Below are 26,132 nucleotides of genomic sequence, written 5' to 3'. Positions count from 1 at the left end.
TCATTCAGTGGTCTTTATGCTTGTGTGCAGGACTAAAAGCCCCTCCCTAAAGTTACAGATCCTATCAAATGAGTTTTTTATTTGTTTGGTCTTCTGGAGATAGAAACCTGAGAAAAAATAAGTTGCCCGTTAAACCATGTCTATTATAAACCATGCTCATCCTCAGAGAAGAGCAGTAATAAACAAATTTAAGTAGCAGATATAAAGAAGTTTAGAATTGTATTTAAGTGCTGAGCATTTAAAAATGAGCTAAATTTGTCGAAGTAAAACATTTACTTCCATGTTGCTGCTATAAAACTACCTTTAAATTAAATGTTATTTTTACTTCGACAAATTTTGCTCATTTTTAAATGCTCAGCATTTAAACCTTTCAAACTGAATTACTTTCAAAACAAACCAATGCAATTAATTTGGGTGTTCCTTCCCCCCCCCCCCCCCCCCAATAAGTTATTTGTCTTTAGCCCTGATGCACTGTAAAATCATTCTGCTCTTCTCTATTGTTCCTAGAAACTGTTTTCAGTGATGAATACTGCTTCATGTCCAATGCACAGCTCTGAAATCATGAGCAGAAAATAAACTCACAGTTGCTGTTTAAACATTTCCTGGAATCATCCCCTTCTTTGTACAGGATGTTTTTGCTTGTATTTGATGTAATTTAATCAACATTTGTTAAAGCCAAAACAAAAAGGAGTATATTTTATTTAACCCACTAGGATTAATTGCTGACACAGGCTTTAAATCAATTAGAAGAAGAAAGCTTGTTGGCATGCATGAATACCTTTGGGCTTGTTAGGTTCTCAGCAGTTCTGCCGGTTCTGGGATTTGCTCAAGGCACCGTAGCCGGCCTGTGCCTGCCGTTATGAGTACCTGAACACTGAATTACTGGTACTTGCACAGAAAATCACAGTGGCTTTTGAACATTAAAAGTATCCAAACAACATTTGTGCACCCAAACTATGAGTTTCAACAGCTTGAAGCTCAGGACTCTGTTGAGAAACTGTGTCAAACAAAAAAACTTTGTGAGAGCTCAAAACACAGAAACCTGTTCACGCTTCTCAGAAATGTGTTGCTAGCCAAGTCTAATTTAATTATATGTAATGCAGCTGTACTAGTCTAGTATTACCGTTTTACCTTCATACTTTTATAGTATTTAACTTGTTAATTATACTCATTTTTATCTGGCTTCTTGTGCTCTTTTGGGGGAAAAAACCTGATGAGTCTGATAATGTTTGGTTTTTGTTGCTTTTTAGTTTTGTTCTCATTAAACAATTTGTGAACTCTACCCAGTTTTGTCATGCTCTTATCTGTAGCTGTTTTACTTTTTCTTTTTCTTTTATCCTCCTTTTTTTTTTTTTTTTTTTTTCAACAATTGAAGACAATGTCACGTTTTCTCAACTTTTTTTTTTTGTTTGTTTTGCTCTTAGGTCTTGTTACACTAACTCCCTACTTTTTGTCTTTTCACCTTTTGTTGTCTTCATATTCTGTGTCACTTAAACTGCATTTCTTCGATACTGATGTTACTTAAAGTGTCTGGTCAAATAGTTTGTTTTTCATTGAGGAAGTCTAATTATTAAACATTCAGTTTGTCTCATTTTATAGTATAAAACACACACACACACAGTCTCTCTTTTTGGTGTCTCTCACTTTCATGTTTTGTAAATTCTTTTGTTTTTTCATAACAACTTATAGTTATGAGAACTTCAGAACAGTCACAAAGTTGTGCTAAATGTTATAACCGTGATGTTAATATTGGTTCTTTTCTCTTTTTCCCTGCAGCTCCTCCACCCAGCAGATTCAACAGGAGAGTGTCAGGTAGGGTGTGATTTTACCAGTGAATGTGCGTGCGTGTGTGGGGGGGGGGAGGGGGGGTTGACGTCATGTCGCTCAAGTGTAATCCACATGGGGTATGAAGTTGCTTATGTCACTGGCTCACTGGCTTTCCCTCATTTTATTGGTATGTTTCTGTGTGTTGTGCAACTGAAATACTGTTGAGTATAAGTGGTAGTTTACCTAACATTGTTTAGGCAATGTTTAGATAATGAATATTTGTGGAATATTGGAAAGCTTCACACTGGAGTGTTTGATGTGCACTGGCATCGTGTGTTTTTCTGTGTTGGTGTCTGTGGTCTTGTGTAGACAGCATGCTTGTTTCTCACGCTAGCCATCCAGTGTTTACACACGAGTGATTGAATGTCGCCAACCGTCACAGAGCGCTGCACTTTGATTAAGTTCTGGGTGTATCCGCTGATGTTTATCTTTATTGTCATCATTTCACTGGCTGTCTTTACCACAACCTCATTATGTGGAATTTTGTATCAGGCTAGTTTGAATATTTTTTTTATATAATCCCTTCAAAAATATATTGCATCCTTCAACCCATGCAGTAAAAATTAACTGGTTCTGCTATTTTTGACAAATGTTTTGTGGTCCATACCAAAGCCCGACCTATATGGAAATTTTGGCTATCGCAGATACCAAAATTGGGAGAGGGAAGGCTAATGTGTCCGTGTACATTCAGGTAGTTAGTTTTTTCGTTTGAAACAAAAAAATGACTAAATAAAAACGCACTTGTTTTTTCGTTTTTCATTTATTAAACCAAAATGAAAAATCAGATAACAAAGCGTCATCGAACTGCCTGAATGTACACGGACCCTATTGCCAATAATCAATATTATTTGGCTGAATTTTTCTGAGCTTTGTCCACCACCAAGGATCTAAGTAAGCAGCTACTTTTAAACCAGTTTTAACACTTGAAGTCTTGAAACAGTCTTCCTAACATACGTTCATATTTTCTATCCTCCAATATTCACCATAAAGTTAAGTGTGAAACAAAAATATAAATTAAACAAAGAAACGCCCTTCTCTGTTCATTGTTTAAACAGTCGGTCATGTATGGTGAAGTCCTAATTAGTACAGACCACAGCAATGTATTTTTTTTTGTCTTTGCAGAGAAGTAAATATTTCAGACAATGTATTTCATTGAGGACGATAAAGATAACTTTACTAACACTGATATATATTTACCTCCACGTTAGATTTATTGTGTATAATATAATAAGCTAATATAATATTTGTTGTATGTTCTACAAAATTCTCCTTTTTCATGCATCATGAAAATACATTCCTTCTTTACTTTTTATCAACCGTGAAAGTTTAGTGTAATGTAATGTTCTATAATTCTAGGGGCTAATTGTTTTTTTTATTTGTTTATTTTTTTTATGTTTTAAACAGTATTCGTCTGATAGCTCTTGTATAAAAATATTGTAAAAAGTCTTACATTTTATAATATACTTCAAAATAACTTTCTTATAAAATACAAAATAATTAGATTGCAGAAATTAAACAAAATAAATATGTAAATAAATATAAACAATTATGGTATAAACTTTGATTTATTACAGCAAATTCCAGAGGAAGCAAAATAATGTCTCTGTGCAGAATCATTACTTCTCTCATTTTCCTCAAAAATTAGTCAGTACTACTGCTCTTATTAGTAGTATTTCAGCATTTTAGAGAAGAAGACGCATAAAAGCTGAAGGCTCACTGGATATATTTAGTTGTTTACAGCCTATTTACCCAGGAAGGACAGAACTACACTGTTGCACCCACTTTTGGTGTCTATCTTCAGTTGTAAAACAAGGAGCCTCACCACAATGTCCCTTGTGCAGCAGGAAAAAAGATTGTGCAAGTCACAGGTGATATGTCCTCTATAAGCAGAGAGGTAGTTGTTTTATTGCTGTTAGAAATAAAAACCTAGCCTATGGGAGGTTCTGCTGTTCTACATATATGAAAAAACAACGTAAATCTGCAAACCTAAATTCTCCTTTCATGCCTTTAAAAATAAATATATATAAAACCATTCCTCCAGATCTTTGCTTATTTCTCAGTGTGCAAACCAGGCGCTATCAGCAACAAATTGAAGTTTGTAAACTTGTTCAGGAAAACACTCAGTAATCAGCATAAATGAGTGAATTCTGTTACGTCAAATGAACTTAATTTCTGATTTTGTTTAAAAAAAAAAATCTAAATCTTAGTAGAATAATTGTTTCATTTGCAATTCACTTTATATTACAACCCAGTTATTTGTGCTGCAACACAAAATGAAGACTAAATTCAACAGTGAGAGTTTTAAATTATTTTTTCATTAAAAACAACCAGCTAAAATAAGAACTTTACAGCCAACCATCACAACCAGGCAAACATCAGTCTGACGTGATCCTGGCTTGACACAAACCAGCCTTGTAAACAGCCAGAAATCTCAATATCAACATGACATCTTATTGGTTAGCACTGTTGCCTCACAGCAAGAAGATCTTAGGTTCAAACCCTGGGTTGGGCCTGAAGTCTTTCTGTGTGAAGTTTGCATGTTCTCCTCATGTTTGCACAGGTTTTCTCCAGGTATTCCAGTTTCTTGCCACATTCTAAAAACATGCACATTTAGGCTGCCTTCAGACCCCGGTCTACCTTGACCCTGAGATCTGTGATCTCATTGGGTTTTACCTGGTGAAATAAAGGTTAAATAAATAAATACATATAGAATATGTTGCGGTATTCATTCAACAATTACGTATTTATACATGTTAGTCTCAATGAGCCTCGAGGACTTGGTATGAATTGTCCAAAGCCAATCTTCATTACTGAAGCTGAAATGAAAAAGAAAACGTAGTCCTATACCAGGTGCTCACCACTGGTGTTAATCTTATGTTATTGTTGTTTTTCTAGTAAAAAATATTTTACATCACATTATTGTGTAGCAATCAATTACTTTGTAACTGAGGCCATGCATGCCCTGAATTTTCAGTAACTTGTGTACAGGTGCATCTAAAAAAAATAATAGTGTGAAAAAGTTCTTTTTTTTGGTCAGTCATTTCAAAAAGTGATACTCGTATAAATTCATTACACATAGAGTGAAATATTTCAAGCCTTTATTTCATGTAATTTTGATGATTATGGTTTACAAATAATGAAAAAATAAACTAAATTCAGTGTCTCGGAAAATTAGAATTTCCACAGCCAGCTTTTGGTACTTTTGGCAGCGTGAGCAGAAGCCAAGTCCTGCTGGAAAATTAAATCAGCATCTCCATAAAACTTGTCAGCAGAAGGAAGCATGAAGTGCTTTAAAATGTCCTGGTAGATGTTGCGCTGGCTGTGGACTTCAGAAAACACAGTGGACCAACACCAGCAGATGGTTTGGCACCAAACCATCATTGACTGTAGAAACTTCACTCTGGACTTCAAGCAACTTTGGATTCTGACTCCAAGACTCTGACTCTTGGGACCAGACTCTGGGACCTTGATTTCCAAATGACATGCAAAATTTACTTTCATCTGAAAAGAGGACATTGGACCACTGAGCAACAGTCCAGTTCTTTTTCTCCTCAACCCAGGTGAGACACTTCTGATGTTGTCCCTGGTTCAGGGGAGGCTTGACTTGAGGAATGTGACATTTTGTAGCTCATGTCTGGGAATTAAATAACTGATTAGGGTGTGGCACCAGAAGTTTTCAATATTGAACCTCTTCACAATGTTATATTTTTCTGAGACACTGAATTTTTTTCCAATTATTTGCAATCCATAATCATCAAAATTACAAGAAATAAAGGTCTTTATCAATAAGCTTTCTGAAATGATTGACAATAAATAAATAAAATTGAACTCTCTTTCGATATTTTAGTTTTTTTGAGATGCACATGTTCCATAAGCTCAATAAATATATTTCTATTAAACTTCAATTGATGAATAACAAAATTTAATTAATTAGTTTGAGGTGGATTTTGTCTTTTCAAAAAAAGCTTTGGTGGACAATGGGAGGATGGAAACTTTTACTGACTCACTTTGTTATTCACCATCTGTTTCCAGTTTGAGTTGACACAAGGTAAACTCACAACTGACTGGTGTGTTCCCAGATGTGTTGAAATATCACAGACATTCCCAGAGGTGAAAGTATGTTCTAACAAAGTTCTCTTCACTTTTGTCCACCACACTGTAGATGTTTACTGTAGCTGTCTTTTCTAACTAGTCAGTGCAACTTCTTCTAGGGATTTACACTGTAAGCAGTGCTGCATTTACTGCCCCCTTGTGGCAACACTGTGCACCATAGAGTCAGAATGCAAAAGTGGCAAATTCATAAAAGCCCTCACTACACCAGGGCTATTCCTAGGGCGGCCCAGGGGCCAAATCAGGCCCATGGGTGAACTCAGTTTGGCCCACCAAATGGGTTCATTTTTAAATAAAACTAGATTTTAGACCATAAAACAAACCTACTTAATGACAGTAACTGCTAGATGTCCAGCCCCTGAGTTCTTGACTGCAGTAACTGTGGCCCCCTGAGCAATGTAGTTGAATAGCTATGTTATAGACTATCCAAAATCAGGATCTTGGAAGATACACAGCTAATTTAGTTGAGATTAAGTCAAGACTTATCAGAGAGTTGTCCTAAGTCATTCCTTATACATAAATTTAATAAACTGTATTAAAGCCATAGAATAAAATATTAATCCAGCATTTTAAAACAGATATGCATTTATTGCATCTTTTCTAAGTGACTGTGCAATCCATATCAAAAAGACAAATATAGCTGATAAAGTTAAATTTTCACAGCAAGCCTGCACTTTTTGTTTCATCTTTATGCGGTGATTTTCTATACACCGTGCACAAACAGTTATATTCTTCCCAAACAATGCCATTCATAATCAATTTTTTGTGATGTTTAGAGTTTTAAACTTTTAAATCTAGGCTAAAGTTGATTGAAAATAAAAACTGTATTAAATTCATTTTCTATTTTAAGACATCTAGCAGCTACAATTTTATCTACCGGTAGATGACGAGTATCCATCTTCATACAAACTGATGAAAAACGGATCAAGTCTGGGAGTGCACTTCCTCTGTAACTCCTGGCTTTTTGATGCTTTATGATTTATTAGCAGAGATAAAGTGTGTGATACAAATGGTTAATTTGATTTTTATAAAAAGCCAACGTTGGAAAAAATACTTTTTTAACTTCCAGTCAGTGAGAGAATATGTCAGAATTAAAATTGACAATAATTTAGAGAAAATGTCCCCAAAACGCTGAATTTTTTTTTCCTAATTGCCCGCAATTTGTCCTCTACAGGGATATCCTGATGCATGCTCAATAATCCAGGTAGAAAAATCTAAAAAAGTTAAATCTGGTCCTCTGGACATTCAAAAAAAAAAAACGAAACAAAGCAAATCAACAAAAAAATGTAGAAACGTTTCGTCTCTCATCCGAGAGACTTCCTCAGTCTGAGGAGCTGTATTCAGCTCAGTCTCTTAAATAGCACCGTCTCAGGGTGGATCAACCAGTTTTGCTGCTGACAACCAAAACCAGCTGATCACATGCTCAAGAAGGACCATCAGCCTAACAATGGATCATTAGCACACTGATGGCTGTTTACTACTCACAGAGGGCTGAGTGATACTAGCAATCACAGCATTGTAAGAGGGGGACAGTTGAACCCGGAGGCCTCCACCCCTGTTTAACGATGGACGATTTCTTTTCACAAAGATGGCCTCCTTTACTCCTCTCTCAAACCATCATTCCTCTCTGTCCAGGATGTGAACATCTTCATCCCTGAAAGAGTGACCGCTGGCCTGGAGATGAGTGTAGACCGCAGAGTCCTGGCCTGATGATGGCAGGTTGGCTTTCTTGGACTGTGAGGTCTCAGTCTCTGATAGAGGACATTTGCAAACTGAGGTGTACCGCAAACCCACACACACAGACCAGTATTTGCAGTTTGACTCCCATCACCCTTTGGAGCACAAGTTAGGAGTCATCAGGACTCTGTATCACAGAGCAGACAGCATCCCCACTAGCTCAGGAGCCAGGCAGAAGGAGAAATCCCACACAAGACAGGCTCTAGAGCAATGTAGATATCCTAACTGGGCCTTCCTGAAAGCAGAGAAGAAACCCAAACAGGACTCAAGTCAGCCAACAGGTGAAAAGGAGGAACCCAGACCAGTGGTCATTCCATATGTTGAGGGAGTATCAGAGAAACTGAGACGTTTATTTTCTAAACATAACGTCCCAGTGGCTTTTAAACCCCAAAATACATTACGGCAAAGACTGGTTCATCCCAAAGATCCAGTCCCCCAGCACAAACAGAGCAATGTTGTGTATGCTGTTCAGTGTCAGGAGGGTGATCAGTCTTACATCAGGGAAACTAAACAGCCACTGGCCAAAAGGATGGCCCAGCACAGAAGATCAACATCATCAGGCCAGGACTCTGCGGTCTACACTCATCTCCAGGCCAGCGGTCACTCTTTCAGGGATGAAGATGTTCACATCCTGGACAGAGAGGAATGATGGTTTGAGAGAGGAGTAAAGGAGGCCATCTTTGTGAAAAGAAATCGTCCATCGTTAAACAGGGGTGGAGTCCTCCGGGTTCAACTGTCCCCCTCTTACAATGCTGTGATTGCTAGTATCACTCAGCCCTCTGTGAACAGTAAACAGCCATCAGTGTGCTAATGATCCATTGTTAGGCTAATGGTCCTTCTTGAGCATGTGATCAGCTGGTTTTGGTTGTCAGCAGCAAAACTGGTTGATCCACCCTGAGACGGTGCTATTTAAGAGACTGAGCTGAATACAGCTCCTCAGACTGAAGAAGTCTCTCGGATGAGAGACGAAACGTTTCTACATTTTTTTGATTTGCTTTGTTTTTTTTTTTTTTTATGTCCAGAGGACCATATTTAACTTTTTTAGACTCTACAGGGATAGTTGATTTTCATCAAAACAGATGGAATTTTTTTTTCTTAAAATAAAACTGTCCAGACCATTAGACTTGCACTATTTGTGTTAGAAGCCTTCAAAAGACCAACTGTTAAATACCTATAGAAAACAGGAAGTGACTTTGTTTACATGACTTTTATTGCCCTCATTTTTCATCCTAGGAACATAAAAGTCACACCAATGTTATAAGGAAACTAAGCTTTGCATTGCTCAAAGTAGCAATACTCTCATCAAGAGTAATAGTCTGTCCTCAGCTGGCTATTAACATCTCCATGGTAACCTTTACTCTGACTTAAAACACTCATTGCTTTGGAAACTTGAGTGCACATTTACATGTTGAACTTAACCTAAAGACACTTAGATTAGATTCGGCCTAAACCATTTTAGCAGGTAGCAAGAGACGGCATGTGCAATTCCACATTTGATCCTAAGAAGTGATTTATCCAATTTAAAAGTTTGCCTTATTTATTGCCCTAATTTTTGTCAATTAAACATTTTTAACAAATGGTAAAAAATGTGATTACATAAAGATATTCCTTCATATTTTCGTAAAGCACAATAAAATATAAACATGTTTTTATTAGAGCTTGCGTACTATTCTCATTTGCAGTGTTGTGCAAGACCTTTAAACTAATTGGGTTTTTTTTTTTTTTTTTTTTTTTTTTTTTTTTTTTTGCTTTCAAACCAGAAAAAAAAAGAAAAATATACCACCAAAACGTCTTAAATCAGTCAGGGGTCTATTGTGGTGTCAAAAATCAAGACCTTAACAGGTCTTTGTCAGTTTTCTTCATTTGCCCTCTGACCTAAAGAAACTCCCACCTGGGAAGTTTGGAAGCCAGATAAAAATAAAAAATCTTAGTTGCATTTTTTAACTGGTTCTTGTTAGCCTTTGTTTGGTTCACTGTTGTTCTGCTGAGGTCGGTGTTACAGTAAATATTTTTTGGGTTTGTGTTAAATATCAAATTTTTTTATATTATGTATTTATTTTTTTATTTAGAACCATTTACCAACAAAAGTCATATCAGGACACTGCAAAGAAGTAAGAGGAAAACATTGAATATAATACAGAAAGGAATAGCGGACCAAAACCTCACTTGAACGGGAGCAATACAAGAACAGTAAAAACCATAAATGTTGGGTTGATTAGTAGACTAAACAATAAAATCAATTAAATGTACACTTTTAGAGTGATTAGTTTTTAATATAGTGCTGTTAAAACGTTTCCATATTTCTAGTAGCATTATGTCTATATATATATGTCTATATATGTCTATATATATGTCTATATATCTTTATTCAGTCTGCTGAAGACACACTCACAGGGCTGAAGTTACATGCAGATCTAAAATTAAGTAAAAGGGATGGATAGTTCTGTGAGGTATTACAGCTGGTAAGGATAGCTACAGCTCTCAGCCTGTGTCAGACCACACCTTCTGAACAGCACCTCAACAAGTTAGAATGAGGCAACTGCATGACAGGTGATGTTGAGGCTGTCACTTTCATAGCCCAAATGTGCAAAGCTTTATTAGCAGTAATTGAAACATAATACCTGAGAGCACATGCATATTTTTCATTGAGCTATAGATACAAGAGTGAACATGATTTGCTGTTTTTTTTTTTTTTAATTCGCTTGCAATTTTACAACTTCAGCATCTCATATGGAGGTTCTGAGATGACGGCTCTATTAAGAATGAAGAATCATATAAGCAGCTTTGCAGATGCATGTTCTCAGTGCTGCAGTGTACATCAGACTTTTACATTTCAGTCACATTCATTTAGTTATCTATTGTTTTGAACTGTTGTCTACTACAGGCTGTAGTACACAGTGTAATATCATCCCTACTTGTTGTAGAAGCATCTCTATAACTTGTAACAATAAAAATGCATGCCTGAGTCCTGCATAAGTCATTTGACACTGTGCTGGATGTCAGTTGATTTTTTTTTTACCCATTGAAGAAAACCTACTAAGGATTGTTTCATTAAAAGTAGTTTAGGCTATTTGACTTGAGTTTGTACACAATTTCCTGCTTTGTTATTTTTTTTAAAATCAGAAATAAATAAAAAAAAAAAAGAAAAGTTTGTACACAGATGTATTTAAGCTCTAGTGTAAAGCTGTCTGACGTAACACATTTCAAATATGTGTTAGTTTGATTTCACTACCATGTCACAAGTGAACTAAAGTTTGTAGATACAAGTAGTACCGATATTTACGATAAGTTTAATGTTTTAGTGGTAGGTTGAGATTTTGACAGTATTAGGGAAAATAAATGTTCTTCCATCCTTGTGCTTTTTTGTTGTTTTTGTTTTGTTTGTTTTTTTGACAAAAAATTATAAACCTATCTTTTGTCTAAGGCTTATTAGATCTAAAATGTTTGTACCATTGAAGTTCACATATCACTTAATGTGTTTTTATTCTAAGCCGTTAAAACTCATTTTTTTGTTATTTTTGCAGTTAATTACATTCTCCTTTACAGAGTGCTTAGGCTCGTATTTAACTGCATTTTTATTTGTTATATTGATTTTTACCACATGATCAAGCTGAACAAAAGAAGCTGACACACTGAGACTCTAGAGGTCACACTGCAGCAAACATCATTGTTGTGGTTCCTGAGAGAAAAGATGTTACTCGTGTGATTTCCACACATACTCGCACACACTTTGAGCCTTCAGCGTGTTTAGTACAATTGTCATGTGAGAAGTGGTGTGTCTGCAGACTTTGAAGAAACACAGATACATAGTGACAATTTGAAATGACCTTGTCAGTGTTTGTCTTCTAGTGTGGCAAAACATGTTGGTGTGCATGTGTCATTTCCTCCTCTGGGCTCCTCCAGTGTGTTCGTTTATCCTGCAGGCCATCGACTCATTTCATTGTTCAATATCTTCTCTCTCTGTCAATGTTTGTGTAACATCATAGCTTTTCTTCAGCTGTTTGGCCAGAATGTGACAGAAGCAATAACTTTGAATATCTGTTTTTGTCTAGTTAGCATTTTTTAACCACTTTTTTTTATTTTATGTCAAAATGTACTCATCGGTGTGTTTTTTTTTTTGTTTGTTTTTTTTATTGCATACATTAAAACGCTTGAGTTACGGTGATCATTTTTGGTCAATTCTTCATGTGCAGCTTAACCACACAGGATTTGTACATGCATAAAACTAATTTGAATAATGTTTCCATCAGTGTGTGCAGAGGCAATCAATCCAGACGAGGATGACGAAGACACTGAGCCCAGAGTGGTTCACCCAAAAACAGATGAACAGCGCTGCCGACTGCAGGAGGCCTGCCGAGACATCCTTCTATTTAAAACACTAGATCAGGTATGAATATTGTTAAAAGACACAGAAATGCACATCTTTACAAAAAACACACAACTTTGCAGCAAACTGTGTGTTGATGAGGGCAGCACGGTGGTGCAACTGGTAGAGCTGCTGCCTCTTAGCGAGCAGGTCCCTGTTTCAAATCCCAGTCCGGGCGCCTTTCTGGGTGGAGTTTGCATGTTCTCTTTTTGCATGTGTGGGTTTTCTCCGGGTACTCCTGTTTCCTCCCACAGATGTTGGGCTGATTGGTAACTCTAAATTGTCCCTAGGTGTGAGGGAGAGTATGAATGGTTGTTTGTCTCTGTGTCCCTGTGATGGACTTGCGATCCGTCCAGGGTGTACCCCGCCCCTCACACAGTGATTGCTGGACATGGGCACCGGCGACCCCCGTGACCCAAAATGGAAAAGGCGTGTAAAGATAATGGATGGATGTGTGTTGATGGGTGGCTAAAAATGTACAGAAACAGAAAAATTTATGTTTCAAATAAATTCAATATTAATACCATCTGTGAAGAAAAATACTGTAGCTGGCTGATTGTGATACATGCTGTTGCTCTATATTATATCACATGAACAATAGTACCAGTACATACATTTTATTGGGGAAAAAAAAGTTCAATATCTTTATTATCTTACAGCTTGATTTTTTTTTTTTTCATTTAGCCTTTATTTATCCAGGTTAGTCTCATCTTTATCTTTTTCTTACAGCTTGATTTGCTGTAATTCTATTAAACAGAAATCCAACTGTCCATGTAGCTACAGTTATTGAGTTCTTATGTGTTTGATTTCTTTTTCTCATTAAAACTACTTTATTGTAAATTTCCTATTTGGATTCACATGTAAAGTATCTTTCTTCCTTAAAACAAATCTAATTTTTACAACAATCGTATTAGATTTTATTGTTGTTTCCTGTAAAGATGTGTTTTGTATTTATTTATCTTTTTTTATCCTTTAATGTCCCAGAGGTGGCAACAACATTTAGAATTCTGTATATTTCTTCATATTTCTTAATATTATTATCAACTTGGTGCCTTACAGGACTCAAAATGTAGCATTTTCTTTGTAAGATTTGTTGAATTGTTTTTGCCATGATAATGAAGCTTCATCTTGTCTGTATCCAGGAAAAGCATCCTCACAGTTTAAACAACATTTTAAGTTTGTTTTACAATTGCTCCTCAATTCTCTTCATTTTTATGTAATATTTCTTGTTTCCTCCTCCAGGAGCAGTTCTCACAGGTGCTGGACGCCATGTTTGAGTTAAAGGTTCAGCCCCTAGACCATGTCATCGACCAGGGACACGATGGAGACAATTTTTATGTCATAGAGAGGTAGGCATCAAACAGTCATGATTAATTTATTAATAACTATGGTTTACAGCCTGAGTAAAAATCAATATCAAAAGACTCTCATGTATACTTTATACTTTAATATACTCGGTGAATGGTTGAGTTAGAATGGCTTCATTTAATTTAATAATGTGGTATTGTGTTCCTCCTTTCCCCTAGTTAATGGTTTTACTACAGCAGTTTTTTTCTTTTGTGTGTCAACCAAGTTTGGTTTTGTTTGACGTTGTTTGTGGTGGAGCTGAGTTACTGGTAAATTAAACTGCAAGGAATTTCCACTTTTATTTAAACACGAACATCAATTAAAAATTATCACACTGTGTACAGTATATGTCCCCTTGCCCAAATTACAGATTAAAAAATAGAATAATTGTATTTTAATTGAATTTAACACCTAACACTTTTAAACAAATACAACTAATTACTTGCGGCAATTAAAATGTGATTTTCCTTTTTTAAGATAAAAAGTAAACTCTAGTCCTTTGTAGTTAGTCTTTTTATTTGACACTTGTAACTTGCTTCTGTCTGCTTCTACGTAGACATATGCCCTGTATGCAGACATAAAGTCTGCCGACTGTTTGTGTCATTTTCATGCTGATCTACATGTGAAAACAAAGTGCGTAAACTTTTCTTTCATTGTGCAGATATTGTTGCGTTAGAATATATCCTTAAAATGAAGGAACAACTTTGTCATTTTCAATGTAAAAATTATACTTAAGGCAACATAACATCAAGTTATATGTATTTGGTTGTATTTATTAAAAAATCTAAAATATATTTCAAAATGTTTAGTTTGTGCCATGTAAAGGAAAATGGATTTATCAGTGTTTGGCCCAAATTTGCCTCTATTCTATCCTAAAATGAAACATCAGTTCAGTAAAAAAAAAAAAAAAAAAAAAAAAAGTAGTTTCTCTTGGGCACTATCATTGTATGTGCTTACATATTTTCCAACATAACTGACTCCCTGCATAACATTTGCTGTGACATAAGATACCAGGCCTGTCTGATTCATTATTTCAAGGATTTCTGTGCTCCATAGAAAGTCATAATTGAAGCTTATGCCTTCAGCAGGGTAGAATGTGAAAGAGAAACACAGAATGTTGCAGGGATTCACAAAAGGCATAAACAAAATACACTTTCTGATTGTTTTTGGTTTTGTACTTTAATTTTGTCATTGAGCTATATTTAAATACTTGTATATCCTCCGCACTTCATAGTGTGTCATTATTTTATTTACTGACCTCTGGTTATCTTTACCCGTATGTTAGCTCTAAACTGAGGGACTCTAAACTGTCTTACAAGTGTCTGGCAGCATTTCAACAAAAAGATAAACAGTCCTGATGTGAAGCCTATGAAATGAGAAGTACATGAAAACTCCACAAACCCTCAGGCAGAAAACTTTGCACCATCATTACAGAGGATATTTAAAACATGATGGGAATCCTTTTTGAGAAATATCCTCAGACTAAAAACAACTTTTCATAGTTGGCTTTCTATATTTTAGGAAAGATAAAACTTTGTCCACCAAGGTGGAAATTTTCCTTGGGCAGTTTTGATTCATTGGTCATCCCCCATTCTTTTATATAGTTGACTGAAATATTGACGCTTTAAATTTTCTGAAATACTGTAGACATTCACAAATGAGTGAAGTTTAGATCCCAGACTTTATTCTTATGGTAGAGGTATTTTCTTTTGAGAAATTAGATATTACTAAAAGTACTGGTCATGGGAAGCCCAGACAACAAGTTATTTATAGACACACATACTCTCAATCCAGCACAGCACCTATATTTTTTGTTAAAGCACTAGGCTATAAAATTTATTCTTAACGTTGCAATTTTTGTCTAAAGGTCAAAGTAAATTGGAGTTGCTGAAATTCATTTGTTTCTTGCTGTGTTCATTAATCTGTCTTTTCATTCAAATAGTAGGCGTTATTTAAGCAATATTGTCTTCTTCCTTTAAATTGACTCCAACTTGACAAATTCATCGGTGACCAGAACTTTTACATTTGTTCCGTGTGTAATATAAACATTGAAGAGCACAGTACAACCGGACATAGGTTGTCTGTTTTTACTTCAGCTAGCTGGCAGCACAAGTGACCACTGTCCTATGGTCATGGTAATCCAAAGTAAGATTATACTCCACCAGCTATCAGGGTTTTAGCCTCTTAAACCAATGAGAAGACACCCTGTCTCACAAAATGACTGGTTAATCCAGCCAGGCAACATTAATGCAAATTACCATCCCTATCTATAATCCTCATACAGAGGGAAAGAGAGAAGGAGGACAGAAGGGCTTTGTGGAGCGTTATTCTACATCAGCAAAGTATGCTTTTGTACTTTGTGGACTTTGATTTTTTTTTTTTTTTTTTTTTTTTCTGAGTGCCATAAAATCAGTTATTGTTGTGAATTAAAATTGTATAAATTAACAAACACTGACATAGGTTTTGATGTTGGTCATTTATACTTTTACAAGTAAATCAGAGATTTTTAAAGTTTCATAAATAAAATTGTAAAATTGTTTCTCATAGCATACTTATTGACAGTGGTGCTTGAAAGTTTGTGAACCCTTTATAATTTTCTATATTTCTCCATAAATATGACCTAAAACAACATCAAATTTTCACACAAATCCTAAAAGTAGATAAAGAGCCCAGTTAAACAAATGAGGCAAAATATTATACTTCGTCATTTATTTATTGAGGAAAGAGATCCAATATTACAAATTTGTAGTGGTACTACACTGACAATTTGTACTATGAGTCACAATAGATGGAAACTAGGGGTGTCTCAATACTGTTTTTTTCAGACAGAGTACGTGTACTTTAGGTTGGGTACTTGCCAATACTGAGTGCTGATACCATGTAGTTAATGAGTTAGTACGGTACTTAAATATTAAACAATGACTTTAGACACACATTTCTTTTATTAAGAACATAGCTAACAGCCTGCTGTCCATATATATCTAAAAATGTCTCTAATCTATGTACATAATATTTTTTGTCCTCGGTTACTTGCAAAGTGGAAGATAAAATTATGTCACCAAGTATCAGTCCAAAGTATCACAGTGTTTTATTTGAGTACAAGTATGAGTACTTGAGGCCGGTATCAGGCCCAATACCAGTATCTGTATCAGGACACCGCTAATAAAATCCGTCAAAAATGTAAAAACTGTTAAAATGCTCTCGCCTTTGTTTGACTTTAAGCTCACAAAACCAAATATTTCACTCACTGTTTTTAAAAGAAAAAGTTTTTATTCAAAAGTTGTAGATGTTTAGTAAACAAATCACTCTCAACAGCACATAGTAAAAACGTGAAATAAAATCCAACATATGGATCAAATATTGAAATATTTGCTCTTTAGTTTTTCCTTGCATTGTTTCTAACTGTCTGTTCTTCTCTGCAGGGGTGTATTTGACATTGTGGTATCAGGAAAATGTGTGGGTCAGTATAACAACAAGGGCAGCTTTGGGGAGCTGGCGCTCATGTACAACACGTCACGTGCTGCTACGATCATAGCTACAGAGGAGGGAGCACTATGGGGCCTGGTAAGAAAGTGACAATAAAACCACCAAACAATATGTTTATGAGATGTTACTGAATTTATTAAAAGTAGAACATGATCCAAGTTCTTATTGTGGTATCTATTAAGTACCATCCATATAATACCTCACAAGCTGTTTCCTTATTTCCATTTTTTCGACTTGTACTGTAAAGGTTGAGAACAGTTTCTTTCACCATATCAGGTACAGAGAGCTGTGATGCTCAAACATGTTAAGAATGGATTTGGTTTTCTATGAATGGAGCCATGTTCAGTCTGATGCGTGGTGCTGCTGCAGCACCTCACACTGGACGAGCTCAGGATGACATCAAATGGTCTTGTTGAGGTGCATGTATTTTTTTTAAACATGGGTTTGTTTGTTTTCTTTCTCTGTGTTTAGGACCGTGCCACATTTCGTAGACTCATTGTAAAGAACAATGCAAAGAAGAGGAGGATGTACGAGTGTTTCATTGAATCTGTGCCATTACTCAAGTCTCTGGAGGTGAGTTTAAGTTGTAAACTAGTTAAAATTTATTATTTTTTTCTATTGTATTTTGGTATTAGCCTTTTAAGATAAAATTACCATCATCTTAATCAAAATCTTTTTAGATTCGATTTAGATTTAACCTTTTTTATTTTTTCAAAACTCACAACTAAGCTTTAATTTATGGCTGTCAAATAGAAGTTGCTGAGTAATGTTAGACTGTTGGAGCTGAAGCAAATGAATTGATTAGTATTTAGCTTTGGATGGTCAATGGCCTAACCTTCCTTGCTCCCATTATTAGTTTGTTTTATTTTATTATTTTTTTACCTCCCTGCTATCATTTTTTTTTCTGTCCAGGCAACAGAAAGGATGAAATTAGTGGATGTATTAGGGGCAAAGCAGTTCTCAGATGGCGAGCGCATCATCACACAGGTGAGAGACTGCAATATTACAGCTTTCTAATTGTACAAGAAGCACATGATTACATGTCTGTATATTCATGACTGTGTGTACTCTCTTCAGGGAGACAAGGCTGACTGCTTCTACATCGTAGAATCTGGAGAGGTCAAGATCATGATGAAGAGTAAAGTAAGATGCCTATTTTTATCTTTGTTCCTTCAGTTTTACTACTCTGTTTTTAAATTTCACCTTTGTTAGATCTTATTGAATTCTGAAAAGGTGTTTTTTTAAGATATTCACTACTACTATAACTGATCATAATCGTATAACAGTTTCTGTTCGAGATGACAAATGACAGCCCACATTCCCTTTAAACTCCACCAGGCTGCAGAATGGTTTTGCAGGTTTTGCCTAGCAACAACAGGAATCACCATTGTCTGCTTCAGCTACTGAGGGTCTCTCACTGGGTGGGATTCAGAAGGTATTTGAGGGGCTTCTAACTTTGAAGTAAGCCTGTACTCTGCTCTTCTTGTCCCCTGCAGACAAAGGCAGACCATGCAGACAATGCAGAGGTGGAGATCACGCGCTGTAGCAGGGGTCAGTACTTTGGGGAGCTGGCCTTGGTCACTAACAAGCCCCGGGCCGCCTCAGCCTACGCAGTGGGAGATGTGAAGTGTTTGGGTAAGACATAAAGTACTTTGAAAAACTTACTGAACACATATCATCATCAGTGTGAAGACTGTACACAAGAAAGCTCATCATGAAGTAAGATGTGTTTGCATGAAGTCGTTTGTCTTTACATTCCCAAAAACTTTAAGGAAAGTGATTTCCAGTAACTTAAGCTCTGTTAACTTTCTTTACGAAGTCTGTTGTGTTAATTTTGTTTATTTTTTTAAAGCCTGGTTCATACTTCAGAGTCAGAGTCAGAGTCAGAGTTTCTTTATTGTCATTCGCACCACATGTGGTACATGTGGTGGAGCGAAATTATGTACACAGGGTCCCAGTTACATCCAACAATAAAATGTATAAGAAAAACCGTAATAACATCTAAGATATGAACTAAGAAAAACATCAACTAAATATACACTAAGCACTCATAACATAAAACATTGAACATCAGCACAAACATGAACATGAGTCTGTGAGCAGATGTGCACGCATGAACACATCAACATTGAAACAGATCAGATCAGCAGCAACATGATATGGTTTTTCACAGTGATTATTCTAGTTAGAGATTCATGAGTCTAACAGCCTCAGGGTAGAAGCTGTTCCTCAGTCTTCAGCTTCATATAGAACTGATGAAAAGTAAACCGCTGAGAATTTCAGCAATATCTGTTTATTTCCCACCAATCAAAGAGTTACACGCAGTTTGTTATGTGATATCAAGTGACATTTGTTTTGAATTGTTTTCAATTGGTGTCCATCTCAGCCACCATTATTTTGAAGTTTATGATAATTGAAGGCTGTTCTGAAATTGTTCTGGCCTTAAAGTGGGTGTCCTAATTCAGGCTCTGCAGTGGATAAGTAGCTCTTCAACTTTAAAACTGAACAGGATTTTTAACAGCTGTGGTTGTTTCTGTACTCGCTCTCATTGTGAAACTTGTTTTCTTTAATTTTTTGTTCATGTACGTGTGTGCGTGCATGTGTAATAAGTGGATATTCTACCAGTCTGTCTTGCTCTGTGCTGTTTTCCTCACTGCTGAGTACAACCATGTACACACTGTCCATATTACACAACATACCTGCGACTTGTTTATAGTACCAGCAGTAACAGTCTGTCTGCTACAGCTGCTGCTTGTGAAGCTGAGAAATGTCTGCCTCCTTACAGTGTCAATATTGTCAGGTGTTCTTTCATCATTTTTACTATTCTCCTCTGGCTCCTGCTGCTGGAAAAGATGAAATAGGACAATTATCTGGACTACAAAATATATTTAGCTATTCTAAATCTTAATCAATCTGTTGGTCTTGACAGTCTTTCACAGAAATCAGTTTTACTCATGCTGAAAACTTGGACTGTTTGCTAAAGATGCATCTGAAGGTTGAATTTGTTTTTTTAAGAGCCTCTAGGGTTCGAGCTGTGCTTTTGTATGAACACAATTTTCCCCACTCTTTTCCATTTAGTGTATCCCAGCTGCCCTGATGTTTACTTTGTAATCCCATCACTCAGTGTTGCTCCTCTGTTTTCTTAGAGACTGGTCTGGGAGAAACCATGTACTGTAGCGTATTAGCTCAAAGTTTTACCATTTATAGGAGGACAAAGCAGTCTTAAAGTGTGGATCAATCCATACCATTTTGGCCAGTTTGTCATATGAAAAACTGGTAAAATTTTAGGAACACTTTAAGTGGCAATCTAATTCAGTACAGCAGTTTTATGTCCTCTTTGTTTGCAGAGTGAGCAAAGAATCTATGACAACTTATGTTCTACACATCAGCTATCAATGCCTTAAATAGAGTTAATTGGAAGGGACTAAAGAAGCATAGCATGTAATCCTTTTGTACTGTTGCTTTGTTTTAATGTTTGAGTAGCTGACAAATAATATTTAACTTCTCTCTCCCTCTCCCTGCAGTAATAGACGTGCAGGCTTTTGAGCGCCTCCTGGGCTCCTGTAAAGAAATCATGAAGAGGAACATCGCCCACTATGAGGAGCAGCTGGTGGCTCTGTTCGGCTCTAGCATGGACCTGAGAGACTGAGCCTCCCACACCATCCTCTGTGCCTTCTTTTACACACACACACACACATACACTGACACACACAAACATATGTCCACTCCAACATCATAAAGTGATAATATGGACTAATAAACTTTACATATGGTGCATAAGCATGGGATAGTGTACTTGTCTCGCCTGCAGGTACATAAAGCCACACAGTTTGAAAACACTTGCCCTCTCTCATAAGTGTATACACACACATACATGCATGCAAATACATACAAGTGGTAGGCACTGAGATATACACTCCAAAAAGTCTGCTTAACCCTTGAGCAGACACTAGCTCTACTGATTCTTGAAGAAACTGACTTTGGTTAGGTGCACACACACATAGCCTAAGCTAAAGGCCACCCAACTCGTTGCTTGAACCAGCACCTCTCAGTATGAATGTCTTTGCTGCAGGAAAAGCAGTGTAAGGACATGAAGCACACACACCATATACACTCAAAATCACATCATTATGCTCCATGCGTGCAGGCTTTCCATTCACATGAGCGCTTGAACAACTGCGAGTTGTTCCAAGCCTCAGCCAAGGACACATCAACATGCAGGTGCACATACACTGGGTTACAATACAGATGCTCAAAATACACACACACACACACGTACATTGTGATGAAAAACAACTTCAAAATATTTCTGAAATGGAAAATAAACAAAAAAAAATTAATAAAAAAAGAGTTTAAAGACGAATATGTTTTAGAAACATTTTATGATGATTAAAAACAAAAGCTTTGATAAAATATTATTTAAATAAAAAGTGTTTCCTCTTTGGGAGGCTGAGGCGCAGAACTTTGTGAGCGCACTCCATTTTCTTCCTCTACTATTGTTGAGTTGAGTTAGTGCTGGTGATTATTGCAGTACCACAGAGGAAGCTGTGAAAACAACAAACCTACATTTTCTGGGCCATTGTTATTCTGTAAGACGACAAACTTCATTGTATTGAATTAATTATTAATGTATTGATATTATATATACATATTTTTGTTTTACTTTGACAAGTTCCAGATAAAATTTACCATCTATCTCTGACAAAGTGTAAAAACGGGGAAAAAAATCTAATAAACATAGTGCTTAATTCTCCTTGATTATCCCTGAATGAGTTGTCCTGGATTTAAAAAATGTTAAATAAAGTGAACATTTTGGTAACGATTTTGTGTCGTTCATTTTGATTTTTATATTCTTTAACACAACCGTTTCAGTTCTGTGGAAGGAAGATGTGCATACTTGGATGATTCAGTCATTCAGTTTACAAAATAACATAAACATTGTGGTTTAAAGGTATTTTCAGGCTTATTGTCCTGCTGTATTTTTCTTTTATGTACATGGCAGCTATTGGCATTGTCATGAGAAATAAATATTAAAATGTCTCTGCTCTTTCAAACACTGTTGGCACAGAGGTTAAATGTTAGACTTAAATATTTGCACAGTAGCTTTTTTTATAGCTGGGAAAAAAAGCCATTCTCTGTTGTGCTCAAGAATGCTCTTAATTTTAAGAAGCTTGTGTTTGTAAGAAAAAAAATTAAACATATCAGTCAAAATGTTATGTCCCCTTAAGTGTTCGTAAGACCAGATTTGTAGCTTGAAAGCACGATGTTTGACAAATGTCAAATATCACTGTTGATTTACCAGATTTTTAGCTAAAATTTTATAACATCCTATAAGATATGATTTTAAAGCTCAAGTCACCACTAGATGAATTTTAATGAAACTTAATCATTTAACATCTACAACTGATTTAACTTTTTGAGTCAACCAATTTCAAGGTGGCTTTAAAAGCTAATAAATCTTAGCCAACACAAAAATACTTTAACTCGGTTCACACAAATTTAGTTATCCTCAACATGTACTTTAAGCTGTTCATGTGGCTTGAAACTACTGTAGTATTTGATGTTAGTCAACCCTTTGTTAGCAATTTGTTAACTAATAGACTTGTTTAATAAAACTTGGAAAATTATTAAGTATATGGGGGAATGGTGGTGCAGAGGTTAGAAGATGAGCCTACAAAGTTGTCTCAGGGCTCTTTACAGAAACATTCACATACATAAAAGCCAATTAGTAAAGTTCTCTATCTAAGGAATCCAGCAGACGAGTTGAATCTTGGCTTCGTTGCAGTCTCCCATCCTGAGCAAGCAAAGTGGCAACAGTGGAAAGGAAAAACTCCCTTTTAAAAGGAAGAAACCTCCAGCAGAACCAGGCTCAGGACAAGCGGCCATCTGCTTTGACCGGCTGGTTGAGAGGACAGGAAGGAGCGACAGACGAACACAGAATGGTAGGTCCAGGTATAGGTCCAGGTGTATCTGAAAGACCAAAAAAAAAAAAAAACATGTTAAGGATAGAAAAAAATATTTACAAATACAAAACAGGTTGAGCAGAGTAAGTAACGACAGTAGTAGAGTAAAAAGTGTGGTCAGTTTGTCCTCCAGCAGTCTAATAAGCCTATAGCAGCATAACTAAGGGACAGCTCAGGAAACCCACGCCGACCCCAACTATAGGATTTAGCAACAAGGAAAGTCTTAAGCCTAGTTTTAAAACTGGATAATGTGTCAGCCTCACGGACAGAGATTGGAAGTTGGTTCCACAAGAGAGGAGCCTGATAACTGAAAGATCTGCCTCCCATTCTGTTTTTGTAAATTCTAGGAACCACAAGTAAACCTGCAGTCTGAGAGCGGAGTGCTCAGTTAGGAAAATATGGAACAATAAGATCTGTAATACAAGATGGAGCTAGGTTGTTGAGAGCTTTGTAGGTTAGAAGTAAGATTTTGAATTCTATTCTGTACTTGACAGGGAGCCAATGGAGAGAAGCTAAAACTGGAGAAATATGATCTCTCCTACTAACTCCGGTTAAGACTCTGGCAGCAGCATTTTGGATCAACTGAAGACGTTTTAAAGAAGTATTTGGACATCCAGACAGATCTACAAAATTTGTGTAGTGGTAGCTGAGAGTCATGTACAGTACAACTCATTCCGAACTTGAATTTTTCAATACTGTACCACCTCTAAACAGGAAAAGCCCCGGTGATGTGCATTGCTTTAAGAAATAGGCCTTTATTTTTTATTTTAATATAAGTGTAATACCACTCCCATCCACCGGGGGTTGTCGTTAGATGTGTCGCCGGAGTGTCGATCCCTGACGTTTACAAACACTGGCGGTGCTTTAAACAGGAACTGACACTGGATCAGATGCTGAGGACCTGCGTTTAGGCTGTTTTGACCTTGTAGCGAGAATTTGGCTGACCACAGATCAGTTGAGTAAATCCTGACCGAGAGGACCAGCTCCCTAACCCTCATACTTAAAATGTAGGTAAAGTTTTATTGTAAGAAGTAGCAAAACGTGCAGTTTTGTTGTGAATTTGACATTAAACAAGGCGGTTTTTCCTAGAACACAAGCCAGCACTGCGGCCCTGAATGCAGATTTAAATTTAAGAACAACATGGAGGTTTTCTGATTGACATGCATCTGCTTTTACTTACCATACATGGAAGAAAGTGGAGGCAAACGAGACTCGTACAGGACATGCATGAGAGTAAAAACACATGTTCATGACTGAGTGGAAAATATAATAATAATGTTGTTTACAACAGACTACGTTCTCCTAAAAGTCGAGAATATACCGACATATTTATCTGAATTACGCTCCACATCCTCTACTTTTTTATCAATCGTTATTCACGTACTGGAAATTTTAAGGAAAAGCGTAAAAAAGGCTTTAAAAATAAACATAAAGCGTTGAAGTATCAAAAGATGAATTTGTTTGATTTTGCTCATTTCAGTGTGCGTCAAGTACAAGTACAGTATCGCTAACATGTCAGGGTTTGGGACTGAGTTTAAGTGTTCAATGCGCATGCGCGACTTTTCTTTTCCGTGCACATCAACAGTATTTAACATTTAACTAAGATTGAAACCTATTTTTAACCTAAATCGCATTGTAAAAGTAGCGTTATACCGTCTCCGTTTCTTTTTTGTTATTGGAACGTCGCACTTTTAACTGAACAAAAACGATTTAACAAAGAAAGCTTTTCAAATGCCGCCATGTTCCCACAATGCATAGAGCGCCAAGGAAAAGGAAACTTTTCTTATATTAAATTATCTTACGACTAACATTTTACAACTCGTTTAGAGACTTATATTTTTATTTATGCTATTTATACACGAATAATGTATCCAAACCTTTTGATTTCGGAATGTTTATGCATTTTGTAGTGTTTGTCCAAGTACTAGAACCGTGATGTAAGTGGTTGTATCCCAGAATCACCTCTGGCTCTGTGACTTCTGTCCCTCAGATCACTCTTGTTTCTCTTCAGATCGTATAAATCTTTCGCCTTTTACTAAAGATTTCCGTGGAGAGGAACAACAAGAGTTAGACTCAATTTTTAGATGCCCCGCTAATGTTGGGCTTCTTATCAATGTCCAATATAAAAACTTTATCTCAATATATTTCTGGTAAGCATAAGAGTCTGATCCTATTCTGGTTGCTCCTGAGGTACAAGTTCTCCTCAAAGAAGTGCCTATGTCACACTTCAACCTATTTACGAATGGGATTGAGTTCCAACTAATCTAATGCAATTTGATGTGATTGTTAACACTCAAATCAGATGTTGAGGGTGGCTCAGCTACTACCACATCAAATTTGAACTCTTAACTTTGACTAAGGCATAGGCCGTCTTGAATTGAGTAGACCTCAAATGTTTATCAATTTTAGACATCCACTTTGAGAGTTTCATTGACATCTTGTACTGCGGTTCATGAGATATTTTGCTAACAGACATTAGCATTTGCTGCCATTGCACTTTCAGCAGAGAGCAATAACTTTATAACGCGTAGGTGTGTTCGAAAGAGTAAGAAGCACAACGTGAAGCGCTTTGTGGAAGTAGTGTCCACCATTTACCACAGAGAGCGGTTCCTTCTGCTGTGTAATAATCAGTCAACTACTAGTTTCCTGTTGCAGGACAGAACGTGAAAAAAAAAAACTGTCCTGCAGCAGTGACAGCCTCACATCTGTTTGACAGTCGGACATTAGTCTCCAGCCTTCTCTGTCGGTGAGTCTGTAATTTGAGTTATTGGGGGGGGTGTTGAACTTGTACAGTTGTTCTTTTTTTGTTTTTAACATAAAGGTTTTCCATCTGTTAATTTAGCACAGCTTCAACTTTGTGCCTTTATAGTCATTTAAATGTTGAGGCTAAGCTTGCTAAAACAAATTATGTATTGTCTTTTGTCCCAGTATTCTCTGCTCTGATAATGGAAGGTAACAAATTGTTGCACCCTGACTGTCTTCATGCATGTGCTCTCTGTACGTCAAAATGACATCATTTACTAATACTGTATCATCAGTGTATAAATAATTAGCTTGAGTTTTAAGCAGAAGAAATGAACTGATGCTGTTTTTTTTAGTGTATTTTATGGAGTTAACTTTACTTCTATAATTACCAGTTCAGTATTTTATAGCAGCTGTGTGGTGAAACATGTCAGATAACGTCAACTTCCCCATGATGGTGTGAAAGATCAAACCACTAGATTAAAGATCGACAGAAAACATCATCTTTATGCATTCTGATAAATGTATACACTATAAATGTATTCATATTTATT

At 36.3% G+C, this 26,132-nt stretch overlaps 1 protein-coding gene and 1 non-coding gene across 3 annotated transcripts in view; both read left to right on the top strand.

The window, feature by feature from the left end:
- prkar2aa (protein kinase, cAMP-dependent, regulatory, type II, alpha A) overlaps positions 1–21,147 on the top strand; it is a 44,170-nt gene extending 23,023 nt beyond the window's left edge. For both annotated transcript variants that reach the window (XM_037684971.1, XM_037684970.1), the window contains 9 exons: positions 1,777–1,812; positions 11,925–12,061; positions 13,283–13,389; positions 16,810–16,951; positions 17,345–17,446; positions 17,786–17,860; positions 17,951–18,016; positions 18,370–18,508; positions 20,398–21,147. In XM_037684971.1, coding sequence (XP_037540899.1) covers positions 1,777–1,812; positions 11,925–12,061; positions 13,283–13,389; positions 16,810–16,951; positions 17,345–17,446; positions 17,786–17,860; positions 17,951–18,016; positions 18,370–18,508; positions 20,398–20,522 — 929 coding nt within the window. In that variant the 3' untranslated portion in view covers positions 20,523–21,147. The remainder of the gene's footprint in view (positions 1–1,776; positions 1,813–11,924; positions 12,062–13,282; positions 13,390–16,809; positions 16,952–17,344; positions 17,447–17,785; positions 17,861–17,950; positions 18,017–18,369; positions 18,509–20,397) is intronic.
- A 3,680-nt stretch (positions 21,148–24,827) lies between these two features.
- LOC119417810 lies at positions 24,828–24,941 on the top strand. Its single transcript, XR_005187161.1, has one exon. It is a non-coding gene; the product is annotated as a U5 spliceosomal RNA (small nuclear RNA).
- The last annotated feature ends 1,191 nt before the right edge of the window (positions 24,942–26,132 follow it).

This window comes from Nematolebias whitei, chromosome 11, assembly GCF_014905685.2.
Source record: "Nematolebias whitei isolate Nwh7 chromosome 11, NemWhi1, whole genome shotgun sequence".
NCBI lineage: Eukaryota > Metazoa > Chordata > Actinopteri > Cyprinodontiformes > Rivulidae > Nematolebias > Nematolebias whitei.
Note: the sequence above shows the minus strand (reverse complement) of the source record. Positions and strands in the feature narration are given on the sequence as shown.